Genomic DNA, 21,025 nt, shown 5'->3' on the forward strand with positions numbered 1-21,025 from the left:
GCCAATCAGGGCCAGGCTGGGCCATATAAGAAGGGCTGCTGAACAGACCAGCTTGAGTCACTCCCAGGAGTTTGAGGAGGGAGGACAGCACCATGGTCAGAGCAGTGCTGGACAGGTCAGGGGAGCATAAGTGAGCTCCTGGCCAACCCCTGCCAGACTGAGGCCCTGATACAAGGGTGGAGAAGGTGCTAGAGCAGTGGGGAAAATGGCCCAGGGAAACAGATGGTGGGGGTTGGAGGTGATACAGAGTGTGACTGCCGTCCGCCCCCCCCCCCCTTTGGCCCCAGTTGCCACTGACACAGGTGGACAGACCCTGGACTGCAGCCTGCCACTGAGGCAAGTGGCTGGTCAGAGAACTGCCGGCCCTCCTGGAAGTTGGGGTGGGGGGGAACTGAGTGGGGCACAGCTGGACGGCTGTGTCCAGAAGAGGACACCGCAATCCTGAGGGTGACATTGGTCCTGACAACAGAAACGACAGCAGCAAGATGCCACTAGATGAAAGCGCACTGGCAAACCAGAGCTAATTGCCAGGATGGCCAGCAGGAGGTGCTGTGGTGTTGAGTGACACGCTCCGTTACAGAGGCATGCTCTAATGTGTCATAAATAGGTAAAATTTGGCTTGTCATCCTTGAAAAGTTATTTGCAGCGTTGGTCCTGTGATGTTAGAACGCCAAGGTGGGTGAGGTAATATCTACTGGACCAACTTCTGTCAGTGAAAGAGACAAGTTTTAGTGCTGTGTAGCTCAAAAGCTTGTCTCTTTCACCAACAAAAGTTGGACCAGTAAAAGATATTACCTCAGCCACCCTATCTCTCTAAATATCCTTGAAAAGTGTCTCTCTGGCAATGAGAAATTATAATATTTATTTAGCAAAAATACTCTGTAAATTAATGATATCTCCTTTAGAATCAGGCACTAGTGATATACCCTATAATGGGACACAGGCTGAATTTAAGGGAATGAAGCGCCAAATTCCCGCTGAAATTCAGCTCTGCTTTCTTAGTTTCATCGATTCCAAGGCTAGAAAGGACCATTGTGATCATCTAGTCTTACCTGCTGTGTAACACACACCATAGAACTTCTCCAAAATAATTCCTAGAGAATATATTTTAGAAAAAAGCATCCAATCTTGACATTTCATCCAATCTTCATTTACCTCTTCTCAGTGAATTTAGAGTAGAATACTAACAAACAACAGGAAGGGAAAATAATGCTCACAACCAAATTATAGAGGCTTTGAATATCATACAGTGGTGTTTGCTGGATCACTTTACAGCGTGGGAATAAATTGTCTGGAATAGATATTTTTCTGGCATTTTACGTACTGTTTACTTTCATACACAACAGCAACTACGATATATAGTGCAAAAATCTCTGGGCTAGATTCTCAGTTGATGCAACTTGATGTAGCTCCACTTAAGTCACGAATGACTAAATAACAGCTAATCATAATATTCATGCAATATTTCACTTTCCATGAATATCCTCATACACACGCGCACGCAAGCTGTTTATGCAACTGTTCATGAAAAAAATGAAGAAAGAGTTGTGAATCAAAGTGAATTGAATTGATTTGTGGTCAAAATGAAATCACAGGCTTTAATTTAATTAATGTTCTTTAATATTTGTGTGCAAATCTACTAAGGTCAACATTACTAAAGACAATAACAGAGATTTGAGACCAACCAGATGTATAGCTCTGTCATGTACTTGGATTTAAAAAACCCTATACAACCAGTCAAAGCAATAGCCTAAAAATTCACCAAAGTAACATGAAATAGATCATGAGTAAAAAGAAATGAGATGAGATTGATAGACTTCACAGAAATATAATCCAGTCTATTTTCTGAAGCTATAGAGGGTAAAAGAGTCCAGGAGAGATTAGACTATTCCAAAGAAACTGTAGAAGAGAATTTAAAGTTAGTTGTGGTGATGAGTGCCGTTGAAGTGAACAGTAACTGATGAAACCACAAAACTCACATATGCAGTTTAGGATAAATGAACCCCTGTTGGTAAAGATTCTGTTAGTCAGTCAAATATGATCTGCATTGGAATCTGGAAGCAGAAAAGTGTCAAAGCGTAAAAAAGGAAAGTGAAGCAAACATTCCTCCTTCCCTTCCTCCTCAGCAACATGACCTGTTAGTGAACTCAGCAGTGAGACTGCAGAGGCTCAGTGCAACACAGACTCTAGAAGCATTTTTGGGCACTGGTGATGTGGCAACAGTGCCCAAAACAGTGAGCCAGATTCTGACATTAGTGAAACCAGTCTGAATCCAGAAGAGGATCCACTAAACAAAAAGGAGATACTCCAGATTTACACCAATGGAAGAGAGATCACAATCTGCCCAGTGACTGTGCTGAAAACTATCTAATAACATTAAATACTAATTCATAGCATTGATATACCAACTTTCATCAAAGAACCTCAAAGTTCTTATGAAACATAACTGACTAACAAGATGCTTCTGAAGTAGACAAGTAGATGTTATTATCCCCATTTTATAGATGGGGAAAGAAGTTTCTTGTGCAAAGTCACTCGGTGAGCCAGTATCCGAGGACAGGACTTTGAGTCCCTGATCTCAGTTCAATATTCTAACTACTTGATCATGTCTCATTGTGTCTATAGTTTACATGGTTAACACTGTTCTATGAAGTTTTTACTTTAATTCAAGCTCACTTGATTAGTTTTATGATCAAAATCTACTTATTATCTGCAACAGATCTGCTAAGTCTTACATAGTTGGGGTTAATTTTAAAAGCATTTTTAACCAGAATTTCACTATGATGATGATGAATTGTGAAATGTGTTTCAATTACACATTGCCAGTCCCATATTTTCTTAGAATCTTGCTCATATCAAATATTGCCACTATGAGCCTTGCTTTAGGTTACAGATAGCACAACAACTCAGAGCATTTGGCTTTTGCAGTTCTGCATTCATGCCTTTGCTATAAGACAAGCAATATTCTGCTTACATTTGAACTACCCAGTTTTGTGATCTGTTACTACAATCTGAATAACCAGTAAAGAGATTTTGCTAACAAATTCTGGGCTGATTCTGTTCCCATGAAAATAAATAGTAAAAGTTCTACTGAATTCAATGGGAGGAATGGAGTGCCCCAGGGGTCGGTCCTGGGGCCGGTTTTGTTCAATATCTTCATAAATGATCTGGAGGATGGTGTGGATTGCACCCTCAGCAAATTTGCGGATGATGCTAAACTAGGAGGAGTGGTAAATACGCTGGAGGGCAGGGATAGGATACAGAGGGACCTAGACAAATTGGAGGATTGGGCCAAAAGTAATCTGATGAGGTTCAATAAGGATAAGTGCAGGGTCCTGTACTTACGACGGAAGAACCCAATGCACTGCTACAGACTAGGGACCGAATGGCTAGGCAGCAGTTCTGCGGAAAAGGACCTAGGGGTGACAGTGGACGAGAAGCTGGATATGAGTCAGCAGTGTGCCCTTGTTGCCAAGAAGGCCAATGGCATTTTGGGATGTATAATAGGGGCATAGCGAGCAGATCGAGGGACGTGGTCGTTCCCCTCTATTCGACATTGGTGAGGCCTCATCTGGAGTACTGTGTCCAGTTTTGGGCCCCACACTACAAGAAGGATGTGGATAAATTGGAGAGAGTCCAGCGAAGGGCAACAAAAATTATTAGGGGTCTGGAACACATGACTTATGAGGAGAGGCTGAGGGAACTGGGATTGTTTAGTCTGCAGAAGAGAAGAATGAGGGGGGATTTGATAGCTACTTTCAACTACCTGAGAGGTGGTTCCAGAGAGGATGGTTCTTGACTATTCTCAGTGGTAGAAGAGGACAGGACAAGGAGTAATGGTCTCAAGTTGCAGTGGGGGAGGTTTAGGTTGGATATTAGGAAAAACTTTTTCACCAAGAGGGTGGTGAAACACTGGAATGTGTTACCTAGGGAGGTGGTAGAATCTCCTTCCTTAGAAGTTTTTAAGGTCAGGCTTGACAAAGCCCTGGCTGGGATGATTTAATTGGGGATTGGTCCTGCTTTGAGCAGGGGGTTGGACTAGATGACCTCCTGAGGTCCCTTCCAACCCTGATATTCTATGATTCTATGATTCTAAGACTAAGCCCTTAATTTGCTGTGCTTTGCTAACTTCATCCAGAGTTAGCCTAAGCATTTTCATATGTTTCAGTGTTGCCTGTTCTCATGATTTTATGGCAAGTCTCACAATATTTGTTGATTTTCTTTAAAAAGCCTTAGAATCATAATATTGTGTGAGAATCTCTGCTTTCGTTTTTTAAAAAAGTAAGGCCCAGATCCTCAAAGGCAGTGATTTCAATGGGAGTTAGGCACCCAAATGCCTTTGAGGATCTGGGTGTAAGTTTCTAACCCTCATGGTTGCGGAGAAAAGCTTAAAAACATGAACTCTAACAGCTCAAAAACCAGAATGGAAAAAAAACACCCCCCCCCCAAAATAATTTCTATTAATCTCATGATTTTTTAAGATAATCTTTAGAGCCTGGCATATACTTTTTGAAAGCTTGGGGCTGGCAGTTCTGGGGCCTGCTGAACAATTTTTCAACCTTTCCCCGTACCCACCCACATACACACACCAAGCACAACTTATTGGTACTCACAGCAATGACACCTGTATAACCAGATTTAGCCTGACGGCTTGAAGAAAGATAGCAAAATAATCCTTTGGGGTATATCCAAATGTAACTGACTCATTTCATATAAAAGTAATGTGTGTGTGTTGCAGGCAGAAGGGGAAGGAAACTCATTTCTGTCTCTCCCTCCTGCTTCAGGAAAAGGAAAGCACCATTGCTTATAATGGGAGTTCTTGCGTAGTTGTCAACCTTTATATCTCGGTATACATAGAATATATCTTATTTGCATCCAAAATAGACTGAACATGCTTGCAGAGCGGTCCACCTACATTAGCAATCAGAATATTCAGTACTGGAATACAGAATGATATAAGAGTTAGAAAAACTGTTGCAATTAATTTTCATTTTGCTTATAACATAAAAGGGAAACTAATGCAAAAGGAATGGAAGATGGGGAAAGCAAAGATGGGTAAAATGGCAAACTTTGGAAACTGTTTGTGGTCTAATCCTGAAAACTATTACTGTCATAAGCATCAGTGGTTGTATTTGGTTAATCAGATGACACATCGGCAGTTGGAAGGGCAGATCAATCTTGACCTTGACCTGAGACAAATTATTATTCAAAGAGTATTTAACTAAGATTGAGTGTCACAGTATAGGCCCCTCGGGATTTGAAGAATTTTTCCACTGTATTGTTTAGCACGTTAGTTTAGTTTTAGAAAGAACTTAATACCTCAAGACTTCATCTTGAAGGTAAGTGCTGTGCATGTGATACAAGTTTGGGATTAACTTCTTGCCAACCAGGGACACAGTTTTATATTTTAAGATCCTAGTAGGAGAATCAATCCTTTGTCCGAATCCACAGGATATATAAATTTGTGCTAAGATCTGAATTTATGGCTACTTGAATTGCCAACATTTTAAAAACTTTTGCAAGGGAAAATTGTACAGTTAAGCCAGTGGTCTGGGATTTGCTTCTGCTCTGTTTATTGGGAAGTTTAATGTGTATTTTGGGGAATTTTAGCACTAATATAACACTATGACCCTGATCTTGCAAATATGCACATGCATAACACGTTTATTTTTTTAAGTAATTTTCAAAACAGGCAAGGTAGATAAGACTTATTATCCCCAATTTACAGATGAGGAAACGAAGACAGAAAAGTTAAGTGACTTGACCAAGACCACAGAGGCATGCTATAATACAGCCACCTATAATGAGTGATTTATTTATTTTTGGAAATCTGAGAAATCATCAGTTAAAACAGAGCGTAAGAGGACTTTGGATGCAGTTACTTACTATTAATAGTTGTTTGAGTTGAGCTGAAATAGAGAGACACCTTGGCGCTTTTTAGTCGTACTTGTCCCCAGTATGTTACTGCCTGCAGTTCCACCATGTAGTTGCTGTTGGGTTGCAGTCCCTCCAGGACCACATAATTTTGGGACTATAGTGAAAGAGAATATACATGCAGAACAGTTATGGGATTGCTGGCTTTCATTAAATTAAAAGCAGGCCTGTTGTCTTAGGCACACAAAATTCTTCTTGGAATGAGAAAGAATTTATAAATTTCACCAGAACTCAACTTGCTTTCTTCTTTGATTTTTATTTCATGCTCTCTTTCATTTGGACTCTGTTCTGTGTGTAGTTTTTAAAATGCTAAACTTAGTGATGTCTACAGAACTTGCCTGTCTTTAGTAAATACAGGCATCAGCTGTTTTAAGCCAAGACTAAATTTCTTTTTATATGTATAACCAGTTTTTCTGATGCCAAAAAGATTTTGGCCAGTGAAATCTAAACTTTGTGTTTCCCAGCTCCTGGACAGACTCGATTAGCTAAGCAACAGGAAGCTTTATCTAGAGACAGCTAGTCTGAGGACAGATAGAACATACTGTACAGTATATTGAACAATATTTTTCTATTTGCTTCTGTTGTTGCTAAAATACCAACAAGAGTGCTTTTCATCTTTGTTAGAGAAAGAAAAGAAACAAACAAACAACCCACAACAACTCAGTTCTCCAATGTCACCGCATGGAGAGGCTCATGAACTGGATTTTCATTCTCTAGTTAACAATCCACAAAGTAAAACAAATCCCATAAGACTGCAAACAAGAGACATAGCCTTTCTGAATTCTTTGCATTTATTTATAGATTTATTCCTAAAAATGCACCCATTGTATATTTTGTCAGGCACAAATTTGACTCTGCTTTTTTACTCTGAATTCCTTTCAGAGTGACAGGTTTCAGAGTGGTAGCCGTGTTAGTCTGTATCAGCAAAAATAATGAGGAGTCCTTGTGGCACCTTAGAGACTAACAAATTTATTTGGGCATAAGCTTTCGTGGGCTAAAACCCACTTCATCAGATGCATGGAGTGGAAAATACAGTAGAGAGGTATAAATACACAGCATATGAAAAGATGGGAGTTGCCTTAGCAAGTGGGGGGTCAGTATTAATGAGCCAATTCTCAACAGTTGACAAGAAGGGAGGAAAAATAACTTTTGTAGTGCTAATGAGTTCAATGTAATCAAGGTGGCCCATTTCAAACAGATGACAAGAAGGTGTGAGTATCAGCAGGAGAAAATTAGTTTTTGTAGTGACTCACCCACAAGGTGCCACAAGGACTCCTCTGAATTCCTTGTTACTTGTCTAGCTTTCTTGTGTCAACTAGGAGTGGCGTGTCAACCATGCAGTGTCATATTTAACACCAAATAGTATGTTAGTACATCTAAAAGTATTGCAAATTAACAATCATTACTTGGTTTGTTCTGAGAGCGATTTATAAAATTGATTAAGCCTTTTGATTTCCCCAGTTCATGTAGTGGCATTGTTCATTGTAAAATATTGTAGGCCAAATTCTCTGCTGGCAATTCCACTGACTTCATATAGATTTAATCATAAAAGCATGGACTGGGTTATTTCTAAAAGCAAAATTGGTTAAAAAGTTTGAGTGATCTTATCAAATCAGGGGAATACATCTCTCCATGTCTAGAAATGTGCAATTTTGATTTTTGGAAAAGTTGTTCTAATATTTAATGGATCATTGATTAGAACTGACTTCAGTGGAGTTCCGTCAGGGAATTTCCCCCTTTACTACTATCATTTTATAGCTTTCACAGTATGCTGTAAAAGAACAAAGCACAATGAGATACTTCTCCTCAGAGTAAAAGGAAAGTTATTCTAGGGGCTAATCTCTGCTTTTGGATGTATGTGCTTGGTTGTCATAAGATATGTTCACAGCTCTCATTGAAGCCTAAGGCCAGAACTTGGACCTACTAACATAAAAACGTGTCATCTTCTATGATGGAAAACTGAGATAATGATACTTAATCCTTTGTAAAGTGCTTTTGGATATAAGAGCAAGGTTTTATTTATTATCTGTTTCTAAACCATCTTGATGTAATACACTTTCTACTCATACATCTAAAGTGGTTTTAATTCAAACTAAGGATCCATTTCTATTTCGAATTTCCTTCCTTTTGTGATTTAAAGGACAGCCTCACTACATACCTGGGTAGGGATCCCTGGGATTGGGGCCTCTTTGGTTGAAGATCTCTGACCTATTGTACTTTACCTGGGAACTTCAGACTTCACTACCTGCCTTTTATATGCCAGCTCTACTCCGGTGTCACCAATGGAATACACAGTGGTTATACGAAAGCAGAGATACCCTGGAATGCTACCCTCATTTTCAATGTGTTTTTACCATGGGGCTTTGAAAGTGAATTTTTAATTGAAGAACACCACATAAAACCAGAGTCTCTGGTCCACTAAGTCCACTTTATGTCATGTAAAACATGGCTGGAAATAGCTAGTGAACTGCCCTTGCATAGGGGAACTCTCTGCTGGTGGAACTCTGGTGCCCCCCAATCTGCAGTGTGAGGGGAATGGGGCATGTGTCAATGGTGTTCCAGGGAGTTATTCCAGGGAACAGAGCTCCATTATGCCTGATCCTCTGTCATAGCGGAAATTAGAGTAGGCCCCCTGCTGCTTTTCACTTCCACTACGGCCAGGTGGCTGAGGATCAGAGAGCTGAAATCACCTCCTTGTGGCCCAACACTCTGCACTACGTTCTCAGATGTAGTGAAGAATCAGGAATGTAATATATTGCTAGTATGTTGCTCTTAATGTAACTAAGACAAGAGTCTGTCCCATGGCCTTTAGTGGTTTCTATTTCTATTACCTATAAAGCTATTTATAAAAAGAAACAGTAGGATTATTTAAGAAGGATTTTGTTATTATCTTAGACCTACATGGTAACTAACCCATCATAAATTTCTCTGATATGAGCAAACATCACTTCCAGAGTTCCCTTGATATAATGAAAACTATGCTATAGATGACATTTTATTGAATGAGCATTCCATCATTCAGAGGCTTCCAGTAAAATAAGCCTTATGTTAGAGAAATAATTAGTGTTATATATTAATTGTACATCTACAATAGATTCCAGTTTATCTGGAATTAGACACTTAAAATAGTTCCATCTGTATATATGGTTCAATTCTGCTGTCAATCAACACTTGCTCCTCCCTTTGACTTCTACAGAACAATAGCAATGCTTATTTCTAAAGAAAACTGGCTATAAAACTATCAGAGTGATCTTCTTGTAAATTAAAAAGGAATACACCTTTCCATCGTATTTATTTATGTGACTTCACATTTATTTGGTACAGCGCAATTTTGTTTTTTAAACCAGAAATATGTTTTCATATACCATGACTGAGTAGGAGCATTTGTGCCTCATTTTCCAGTTTGCTCCTTACCCCATCAGTAGTCTTTCTTCTTTTCTTCTTAGCTGGGATGACAGACTTGCTGCTGACTGTCCAGCTCCAGAAGACTTTGTAGTGATGCACTGGGATATCAGGTTCTTCCGGGAGATCCCAAACAATCCTCACAGTTACACTTCCATCACTATTTGTAGTGGAGTTGGCAATTCTGAGATTAGCTGGGGCTGGTGGAGCAGATGGGTCTGGAGTAAAAAAAAACAAAAACAAAAACAACCCCCCCCAAGAATATGAAGTAATATGGATTAAGTAAAGATGACCTTTCTCAGTAACTATTCTACAGATTTAACTGCTGAACTCATAACACCAGCTATCATCAAAGTTTGCTTCATTCTTAAGAAACAACTGAATATGTTTCATCAACTTTTGTAAATTATACCACTTGGAATCCAAACTCTTTTCAAATGTACATTCTGGGATTAGGTTTAGTTGTGCCATTATTCTGCAAGTCTTGTTGAACATTTATTATGATGTTCAATAAAAAAAAATATATTACAGATTTTACTTCTGGCTGAGATGCAAAACACATGTAAGGAACTGTATAAGACAAAAATGTTTTATAGATGGTCCAAGAGAAAAATTAACTTCCTTCCAGGAATGAAGAGTAGAATACTGAATTTTTCTCTTCAGTATCCTAAGGGAATTCTCAGGAGATAAAATCTATGTATGCCCCTATCTGTCCATCCTTCCAGGTTCTCATATCAGTGCCCAGCACCATAGTATTTGAGCATTTCCTTAGAGTAAAAACAACAAAGATACATCTCTCTTCCTTTCCTGCCAGCCAGAGGGAGTCCAAACCCAGAAAGCTAATAATACTCTATATGCTCGTCATTATAATCTATGCATTCTATTTCAAATAAATAAGACCAATGAACAAATCCTTGCATCTTACAAGGCCTACTATTTTAATTTCTGGTAAGTAATGTGGATCCTGCAGCTGCCTCTGTATTTGTGGAACCAAGAACCATCTCAATGATTTATATAGCCAACACGATTCTAACGTGCCTATCACCTTAAAATCTAGGCAGCAATAGCATCTTCATTCAAGGATCTCAAAGAGCTTTATGAATATAAATTAAGTCTCACAATACTTTGAGGTAGGGAAGTGCTATTCTAGCCATTTTATAGATTTGGATTTGTAATACAAATAATTTAAATAATTTAAAACAAAAAGACCATTTTAAAAATACAGCCAAAAAACAGCCTCCCCAAAACCCGAAAATAACCACAGAAATAACTATAACATCCTTCCAATATTGTCACATTCCTTTCTCTCCAAAAACATCCTGAGTAAAGAGGGCATGCCTCAAGATTTACCTCAAGGTCAATATATGGACTATTCCTCACCACCCAGGAGAGTGAATTCAAAAGCTGAGGACTCTCTCAAAGCATGTCCTACCAACACCACCCCCAATTTCATGCAGAGGAGGCGTCCAGCGTTGGCAGTTCTGCTGTCTGCAACTAGAACAGTATGGCACGGAGAGAGTGGCAAACTATGGCCTAGGCCAGGAAGTCAGTGACAGATCCTGGAAGAGAATTAGGAGGAGGTCCTGATTAGGAGGACCCTATACTACAGGTTGGGCTGGTAGCACAGCTTATTATTAAGCTTGCCTGACACTTCCCATTATAAGCAATTAAAAAGTAGGATCTTATAACTTTCCCAAACTAAGTGTTTGGGCTGAAATTTTCCATGTGAAGTGTCTGCCTCAGGCTGAATAGTTTTGCGAAATTTCAGCCCAAATGGTCCAGATGTTTCCAAGATTGAGACTAGGGGAAAATACATTGTTTAACCCTGGTTAAACAATTCTGGTAATCTTTTCTTTGAAATGATTTCTTTGAACTCCCAAAGAGCAAGTGATCATGTTTGTGCTTAGGGTGGCAGTGGCTCAGAAGTACATTCCCTATAAGGTGTGCCCTAGCTGCTCAGGGGCAGTGTAAGGCCTAGCACTGAAAATGATAGGAGGGAACCGGTCTCTCCTGTACATCCAGTGACACTCCTATTGGCACCCAGGCAGCAAGAATAGTGAAGTCATATGATTTGAATTCAAAAGATAACCTTAATTCTGACATTTCCTATCTGTGCAACCTTAATTTGGCTCCCTTGTGTGTATGCATTACAAGACAGTTTTTAATTACATGATCATATACTGTTGTTTCCACAGGACTCCTGCCTCAGTCAGTGTACAGGATGGTTCTAGACTCATAAAACCCTTGGTATTATCTCCCTTTATTCTCTGAGGCACAGAGAGATTAAAGTCAAAAGTATCCATTAATTTTGGACGCCCTATTTGAGATACCTATGAACTATTTTTCACAGTACTTAGCATCACATAGTACCTTATAACTTCAAAGCACAACTCCCATTGACTTCAGTTGCAGCTGTGAATGCTCAGCACTTCTGTAAACCAGACCCCAGAGTCTCAGGTCAGGCAGCCAGAAAATGAGGAACACACAATTAGTGACCACCTGTGAAAAGTTTGGTTTAAGTGGTTTATCCAGCATCACATAGGAACTCTGAGCCACAGGGTGGAATAAAATCCAATTCACCAGGGCACCAATCAGCTCCTTTAACCAGAAGGCCCTCCTTTTTCTTCCTGCAATCCCATCTCATTCACTACACACTTTCCAACTTCTGCAAGGGTTAGGGCAACCATATTTCCCTATACTGAATACAGGACACGAGGTAACTTACTCGTATTCAAGCAAGTTCAACGGCAATCAGAACTATGCAGTACAAGCGTTCAAATTAACATCGAGTTGACAGAGCACCTGTTAAAAAGAAACACTGCATAGTTGGATTCTTTTTATTTACCTTCTTTAAGGCTTTAGGGTTCACACAGGGAGGGGTCACACACACACACACTCCCATACCCCTCTCTCACACAGGGGGGTGACTGACCGATGCAACTCTTCCTGACCAGTGCTCTCTTCCCTACATGCCTGGCTGGGCCCCTGGGACGGACCTGGCTCTCTGGGTACCTGGCACCGCATCTTCCTGAGACAACACGTGTGTGTGTGGCGGGGAGGCACGCAGGATTCTATGATAAGAATGTGGCCAGCAGCAGCCTTTCGGCACCGTGCGGGAGGGAAGGGATGGAAGCGGTTTCCAGCTGCAAGAGTGGGGAAGGGGAGAAGGAATGACCTGGCCCGTGTCTTTCCAGAGTTCATCTCTTCTCCCCACATCCCCTTTAGCTGGAAGCAGCTTGTCCCTTCCTGCCCGCAGTGTCAAAAGGCAGCTAACACCTCCAGGCTGCTGCTGGCCACTGACATAATCCAGCCGCCTCCTGTCCCCCGGCTACAGTGTGGGCAGAAAGGGGTTAATGCCCTAAGGATGCATTGTGCACCAGGGCCCAGGGAACCTGACTGCAGGGGCTTCAGTAAACCCAGTCAGAAATGGCTCAGCAGGTGAAGGTACCTAGGGGATGGAGCAGCCCCGTGCTCCCTGAGGTCAGGACCCAGTGTGTGTGTGGTGGGGGGAAAATGGGTGAAGAGGGTGCTAAGTCCCTGCCCCAGGGGTTGTTGTGGAGCCTGCAGGTTCGGGGTGTGAACAGACTGGAAATCGCTTCCCCACACCACTCCAGAGCTTAGCTGAGGGTGGAGAGGCTCACCCGTGCCAGTGCTGTGCGTGGCTTTGGCACATGCAGAGCTCAGCTCCTCCTGGCCAGCGCCCTGGGCAGAGGGTCTTGGGCTTTCCCGGGGCACTGGGCCAGCCGGAAATGGGACGGGGGCAGGGCCCTGCAGGCCAAGAGCCGGCACACAGCGGGGGCTGCACTGACGGACCAGCAGGGGGAGTGGCCGGCCCTCCGTACTGCGTCTTCGCCGCGCCACAAGCCTTGCATACCCACCCCCTTGTCAGCCACTGCACCCCCACACACACCGCTGGTGGGCAGGCGGCTGGTGAGCAGGGATCAGGCCAGCAACAGGACCCGCCAGTACTGATGGGGGAGGAGGGAACTGAAAATATGGGACAATTTGCCCATTTTTAAGAAAAAGTGGGCTACCTGCAGGAGGGCTTAAATATGGGACTGTCCCATTAAAAACGGGACATCTGATCACCCTAGCTGGGGTCTTACACAAAACAACTTCCTTTACTACACACCCCAATTCATCTCCAGAGCAGGTCCATCCTGTGCACTGAATGAGGCAGAGATCCTGAGGAAAAAAAAGTGTGTGATCATGGAATTAAAGACTGTATCATAATGCATGGGCACAAGGGGACTGAATTAAGGGAAATGACATCATAATGAAGATAATTGACTTATACAAGGAGTGAATTTGGCCAATATTTTAAATGGCAAACTCTAGTAAAACAAGACAATTTTTTCTTCATTTTTTATGCTTGTTCTAGCCCAACATCATCAGCATCAAAACACTATGGAACTGTAAAAAGAGAAGTTCTTGATCCAGAGTAAAGCAGTGAAACAAGAAAGATTTACACAAATTTAAAAGCATATCAGCTAGAATAACACAGTTTGCCAAACATCAAGGTATATTACTAGCTTATAACAAAGAAAGTAATATGTTTGAAAAGACTCATTTTGCATGTGAACTGTAGGCCTAATGAAGCTGGAGGTGTGTAAAAGGGACACCAGACATTCATTTACTGCATGATTCACCTGAGTGTTTTTATAATGGTAAATGAGCTGTTAAATGAACTTTCCAGGCACAGAAAGTTCATCAGATAATCCCCAGGATAAATGGTTTTACTGAAAAATTCCATCACTTAGGGGATGCAAACTGACATGATCACAATTAATAAGGACAGCATTTCCTATTTAAAGACTAGCAGATGTGAAATAATGAATGGCTTATTAATGTCACTAAAAAGGAATTTCAAATAATAATGGCTGCTCCTGTTCCTCACATATTTCACTCAACCACATTTTTGGTTATAAAAATTACCAAGCATACTTGAGTTATTGGACTTGGGCAATTCAAGCTGACTTTCCCTAGTAATGAGGATTCCTCATTTCTTCATGCTTGCTCAAAATCTTTCAGCTCTCTTGGAAACCAGTTTCCTTTTTTCCCTCAGGTGAAGTGTTGCCCTTATAGTCACTTCCTTAACTGTGAAGAATCCTCAGTCTTAAGTACATAATTAATCTAGCTATGTATATTGGAAGAACAACTATGAGTGATGTATTTCCCTAGTTAATCTTAAACTAATGTCAGGGACTGTGCTCTAATATAATTTATTGTCTACTTTCTACATATGTTAAAACAATCTGTACATGACAACTGTCATATCACAAGGAAATTTATTGAAATCAATTAAAATATATGGTTCACAAATATACGTTTCATGATTTGAGTGCTATGGGCCAAATATTTGTTTGACTTAAAGTTTTCGCTATTTATTTGTAACTACATATTTTGCAGATTGTATAGTGGTGTGAGAAACAAATGTTTTATCAGCATGAATGCCGGATGCCCTCCAAGGCACTATGATAATACCAATAAATCAACATCATCATCGTCATATTGCCCATGATGGCAAAGCCATAGGTGAATTATACAGGTCATCTCATGTGAGTGTCAAGTAAACCACATGACACCATTATGTATATGTTACAGAAGAATTATTTTAAGAGTATTTTAAACAGTATGTCTTTGCAGGTGGAAGGATACAAAAAAGTTATTGAGGCTATTTTTTTTATCCCTTTACCTATAAAGACTGGTGGCTTCGTTTTTATAGTGCAATTGCAGAGGGCTCAGGGAGCCCATAAAAAAATTCTAAAAATGAACTGAAATAGCTTCTCTAGATGTATAACTCTGACAACTTTAAAATCTGTCATCTCAGGCTCATTAAGGGCTAGAAACAAGTGCTGTGTGTCCCTTTGGGAAGCTGGGACTCTCCCCTTCCCAATTGGATAAAGCTTCTGCTTTTAGCCTGGCAGGACTGCTGGTAATGGATATTTTTATGTATAGAAAAATGCCCGGTACCCAAAACTGAATCTGGTCAATCCTGTAAAGTGACTATGTCATTTTTTCATATACCACCTCCTGGGAACTCTCAGGAAACCTGAAATGTCCCTATTTTTTTTCATTTCATCAGTGAAAACATATGGGGTGAAATCCAGGCCCACTGAAGCCAAAGGCAAAACTCCCATTGAATCACAGGGTCGGGATTTCACCCAGAGTATTTTTTATGACTACAAAACCTTGGTGGAAGACATTGCTATACCAAGTAACATTTGCTCTGGCTTTACCAGAAACCAACACTCCAGCTGGACAAACATGCAGTGTGATGAAAAGCATTTGGTAAGAAGTGAAGAGTTGAATGGGAATAGATGCTACCAGAGCTGTTCTTTTGCTGAAATGGAATGTTAACACCATTCTTCAGAGTTCCATGAAAAACTCATTCAGAACGCTAAGTCCTAGATCCTAACTCCATTTAGGTGCCTAAATTCCTTTGAGGATCTGATCCTACTTTCCTTGAAAAAATTCTTCTTTTCTAAGGGATTTATATGTCACCCTTCTAAGTCACATGCCAGCAGTAGTGACAACACCACATATTTTCAGAGTATTCTCTTTTGTGTACCTATTTGTGGTCCTAAAAAAAAAAAAATGGCGGTGACATTTTTAATTTTTATCATCCTGGACCTTGGACTTTTGGTTGGAGAAATTTCACATTGAGGGAGAAAGAGGTAAAAATTCTCTAGACTGGTGATTTTTAAAAAAAATCTAGCACTGTTTGAAGTTGCTTAAAAATTTGGACTATTAGAATAAATCCTGTGAAGACAGATTAGCAGGCGGAAGGCAATATGAATACTGTCTGTTTGGACAGTAGCAATAAAATATTGCCTGGAGGTGGGGAATATTTCCTGAGATTGTGATGTAGGTACAGAACTCCAGCGGGTATAAATTGTCATACCTCCATTTAAGTCAATGGAGTCCACTGAAATCAATGGAACTATGACAATTTACACCAGCAGAGGATCTGTTCCATTTTATCTAAAGCTAACGTATCATTACTTTCTCTAATGTCTTTACATGCAAATACTGGTACCTAATTTTATTTATAGACATTTCTCTGACACTCATCGCCACGACAACTGACAAAACTACCTCCATGAAAGTCTAAATATTTGGGAATCTCCCGTTTTTCTGTGATTTAAAAGATTTTTATTTCAGACAAAAGTCACAAGTGAGAACCAATAGAGGATAAGCCAGACATAGTGTACTGTGAACACAAAGAAAGTGTCATGTGAAATTTCTTAAATATCAAATACAGAACATTGTAATTAACCCACCAGAGTGTTCTTCCCTAATAATGTGTTCCCCAATTATCTGATAACACTTTTTTCATATTCTTTCTTTTACTATTGCATTATTGAATGAAAAAGTTGTTTTTACCGGACACTGACAAGTCATATCATGGTTTGTACATCAAGGCAAATGCTAGGGGCAAAGAAATTTTGTATCAAAATAATGCAAAAAGCTTATAGAGTTCTACAGAAACAAAATACTGATTAATGTGACTACGATGATAACCTGTTATCATATTTTACCCAAAGGGTAAAAAAGCCCCCCTCTCCTCCCTACGTGCTGGACTGACCCGACCCCACCCCGCTATCTGCATGTGCGGGGCCGGCCTGGCCCAGCTCAGCCGCTCTCCCGAGCCCTCCCTCTCACGCAGGGCTGGCATTGCTGCTTGCCCCCTCTTTCTCCTGAAGGTTCCTCTGCGCCCTGCTAGGGATCACACCCCACTTTTTTGCCAAAACTGTGGATTTGTCCAGTTTGCTCTTGCCAACTGATCATCAGTTGGCAAGAGCAAGTGGGACAAATGCCCAGTTTTGCCAAAAAAGTTGGGACGGCCAGGACAGGGCTTAAAAAAGGGAATGTCCCGGTCAAAATGGGACATATGGTCACCCTACATGTTACCTTATAGTTACACTTCATTAACCCCTTTTACTGATCACCTTAAAATATAAATTAGTTAGGTGCACTTTGTCTTGATACCTTTTTCGAAGATGACACTATTTTATAATTCCAGTTCTGGAGTTTCTCAAATGCTTATTTTTGTTACTGTTGTTGTTGCAGAGGCATGTGCTTACCTGAGGGTACAATCAAATCTTTTGGTTGCAGAAACACTGATATCAGTGTTTGCAACGCTTTCCTTTGTGGTTAGTACTGTAGTTCAAGTAAAAAAAAATCATCATATATACTTCAATTTGGCACACACAGACCTGTCCTCGATCTGGAAATAATTCTGGGCTAAGCAACATGACAAGTAAATCACTTCTCACCCCAAGAAATGATAGCTTCATTAGGTCAAGGTTGAGGTCACCGTCACAGCACATTGGGCAAATACTGCATTTGTCTGCACCATATCTGGCCTGTGTATCCCCAAAGAAGTTAAATTCCTGTGTTGCTGGTTACTCTGCCATCACATGCAAAACTTTGTCCCCATATCCCCCAAAAGAGGAATCCTTGCTGTTTAACTACCTCCTCCCCCATATCCTCGATACTTTAAAAAAAAATTAATGTATTGCTATATTAATTATCTTTACTATATTGAAAACCGCCTTACATCCAAAAGCACTTTGCAACCTTAACAAACCAATACATACAAACCATGCAGCGGGATCATTTAATCCATTACCAAAATGCAACCATTTCTTGGTCAAAACTTGGAAACTGCTTAATGTGTAATGAGCATAATGAATAAATGAATTGTACTGTATGCCATAGAGTAAAAAGGACACTAGAACTTGGAATTCTCCTTCTGACTTGTAATAATCAGAGCAAGTTTGGTTCTAATTTAGGATCTTTTTTCACTTCACATATTATATAAAATGGATCACCAAACACTGTCTTTTAAACATTTTACCTTATAAGTCTTTACAAAACTGTTGAAGCTGCATCACAGACAAGTTTCTAGCTATTAAACAGTTCCAAGGCATATGCTGAGGGATCCGTTTTGCCCATTGGAAATGGCACACATAAACCAGCTGTGCAACAGTATAAAAAAATCATTGGTCTCATAGGAGCAACAGAAGGAGTTTTATTGCTGGGAGTGGGTGTCTGTTCTGGTTTTACTAACACTCAGTAATGTATGCATGAAATCACATCCAGTATGGTACTAATGTGCTGTGAAAACAATGTTGTCTGCTTCCTTTTTCTTGGTAATTTATACTGTGTATGCTAGTAACTGCCTTCATGCTGAAGACAAAAGCCTCTAGCAGAGGGAGAGTGTTTTGGCTGTTTGTGTGTGTTTGATGACCTATATAGCCTCTTTTTGCTTAGGAAAATGGCACATTAATCTAGGAATAGACTTGAAAAATAAATGCATTACATGACAATGTTTAATGTTGATCCCTCCAGTTAACTGCAGACCCTGTTCTTGAGAGACTAAACCTCCATTATATACAAAGCTGGATTAGGTTAATACTACACGACTAGAGCCTCAAAACACTGACCCAAATGCACTTTTGTTACTTCTGTATAAGTGAATTTCATACTGTGTCATACTCACAAGTCATATCATTGGCACCAAGCACCTTTCAGGCAGGTAACTGAACATCCACACGAGTTGGGGTTGGGCACAAGTAGCTTTCTGCAATCTTCTGCCCCCAGACAGACACAGTAATGGAGCACAGGGACTGCTGCCTCCCAAGGAGCCCTCCTCCTTCCCATTCCAGAGCCCATTGGCACAGACTGGGGAGTAGAACCAGTCAACGTGTGAGGGGAAAAAAATGATTGTTTTTTTGTTTATGATTTTGTTTATTTGCGAAAATCTTTTGTTTTGGAAAATATTAGCTGCTCAAATGAGCAAAAGATTGCAAAAAAAGTAAGTCAAAAATTCAAGATTTCTAAATCAGCTCTCCTGGGGAGCATCATTCTGATTGTTATTATTTGTATTGCAGCACCCCAGTCATGGACCAGGACCCCACAGTGCTAAGTGCTGTACAAAGTGACAGTCCTTGTCCCAAAGAGCTGGGCATTCTCTCACCCGGACAAGTACCTCAGGGAGGGATTTTTTTTCTTTCTGTGGCACAGTCCCTTAAGGAGTTCCCCCTGGGGCAGTGCAGCTTCACTCCACTCCCAATGCAAAGCCATGCATATTGGCCACACTTGAACCCTTTATCTGAAAAAAAAAAAAAACAAGCACACAAAAAACAGCTGCTCCTTTGTAACATTCTGAATATTTTATGATTGTTGTTCTCTCCAATGAGGTCACTGATTATCTGAGTGTAATAAGAAATATTTATTTATATAGTGTTATAAACAAATAAGTGAGCTCGTGCCAAACTACCAAGTTCCTGTCCTCAAATCCTTACAATATAAAGGCAGCAGGGACTACAATGTGTTAAAAAAAATAAAACCAAATAGACTCAGAATGGTCTAGAGCAGGGGTTCCCAAACTTGGTTTGCAGCTTGATTAGGGTAAGCCCCTGGCGGGCCGTGAGACACTTTGCTTACCTGAGCATGAGTAGGTATGGCCACTCACAGCTCCCATTGGCCGGGAACGGTGAACCGCGGCCACTGGAAGCGGCCGTACCTGCGGACGCTCCGGTAAACAAAGTGTCTCGCAGCCCACCGGAGCTTACCCTGAACAATCTGCAAGCCAAGTTTGGGAACCCCTGGTCTAGGGTCATTATCATTGGAATGCTTCATGAAATAAGCAGTTTGTTGTTGTTTGGTTTGGTTTTTTAAGAACAAGAAGATGGAGAACACCAGGGGGCACTGCGACTCAGGTGGATGCAGTTTGCTTGAACTCTGAAGTGTCCCCCGGGGAATCCCCAAACATGGTCCCCTAAAGCCCCTAAGAAATATTGCACCCAACTATTGCGACCCCCAAGGTGCCCTCTAGCACCACATCATCTTCTCCAAATCCAAAAGCATCAAAGAAAGAAAGAAAGAAAGAAAGAAAGAAAGAAAGAAAGAAAGAAAGAAAGAAAGAAAGAAAGAAAGAAAGAAAGAAAGAGAACATCCGCCTGCCTCCCTTCTACAAACAAGATGGTGCCTGAGCCTGATGGAACACAGGTGATAACTATACTACAACAGGTGGCCATGGATACTGTTGAAATTAAATCTACATTTTCCACCCTACGGGCCACCATGACTGAAATTCAGAGTGCACTACAGCTGTAACCAGAAGGATGGGTGAAGCACAACACAGAATTTCTGAAGTGAAAGATGATTTCAGAGAGAACAAATTACAGATTATGAAGAACTGTTATGATATCAGGACCATTAAGACCAAGCTACTGGATCTAGAAAGCCACTCACAATGATGTAACATCAGGATTGTAAGTGTCCCTGGGGGAATAGACAAGTAAACCCTCCAAATTTGTCCCTAAACTACTAAATTGTTGTATCTGCCAGTAGAGTTTTGGTTTGATATACAAGGGGCACACCAGACCCTTGCCCCCAAGCCAGCTCCAGGAAGTCAGTCTAGAGCATTGATTGTGAAGTTCATGAAGTTTACCACTAAGGGACTTATCTTGCAGAATCCAGAGAAAAAAGAAGCTGTTATAGGGAGAACCAGCAATTAAAATACTGCTCTTTCATGATTATGCCTGTGATGTGGTTGCAATGAGGTCAGCTTTTAACCAAAAAAAACCATTGGCCAGGAAGATGGACTTGAAGTATTTTGTTAATTACATGAAAACACTCCATATTAACAGTGGTGAGAAGACAGTATCATTCAGTT

General features: G+C 40.7%; 1 protein-coding gene across 2 annotated transcripts in view; it reads right to left on the reverse strand.

Moving 5' to 3' along the window:
* The window catches only part of ANOS1 (anosmin 1), a 176,541-nt gene that overhangs the window by 32,026 nt on the left and 123,490 nt on the right, over positions 1-21,025 (reverse strand). For both annotated transcript variants that reach the window (XM_074966423.1, XM_074966432.1), the window contains 2 exons: positions 9,349-9,554; positions 5,887-6,031 (listed from right to left, as the gene is read on the reverse strand). In XM_074966423.1, coding sequence (XP_074822524.1) covers positions 5,887-6,031; positions 9,349-9,554 — 351 coding nt within the window. The remainder of the gene's footprint in view (positions 1-5,886; positions 6,032-9,348; positions 9,555-21,025) is intronic.

The sequence above is a fragment of the Natator depressus genome, chromosome 1 (assembly GCF_965152275.1).
Source record: "Natator depressus isolate rNatDep1 chromosome 1, rNatDep2.hap1, whole genome shotgun sequence".
Taxonomy (NCBI): domain Eukaryota; kingdom Metazoa; phylum Chordata; order Testudines; family Cheloniidae; genus Natator; species Natator depressus.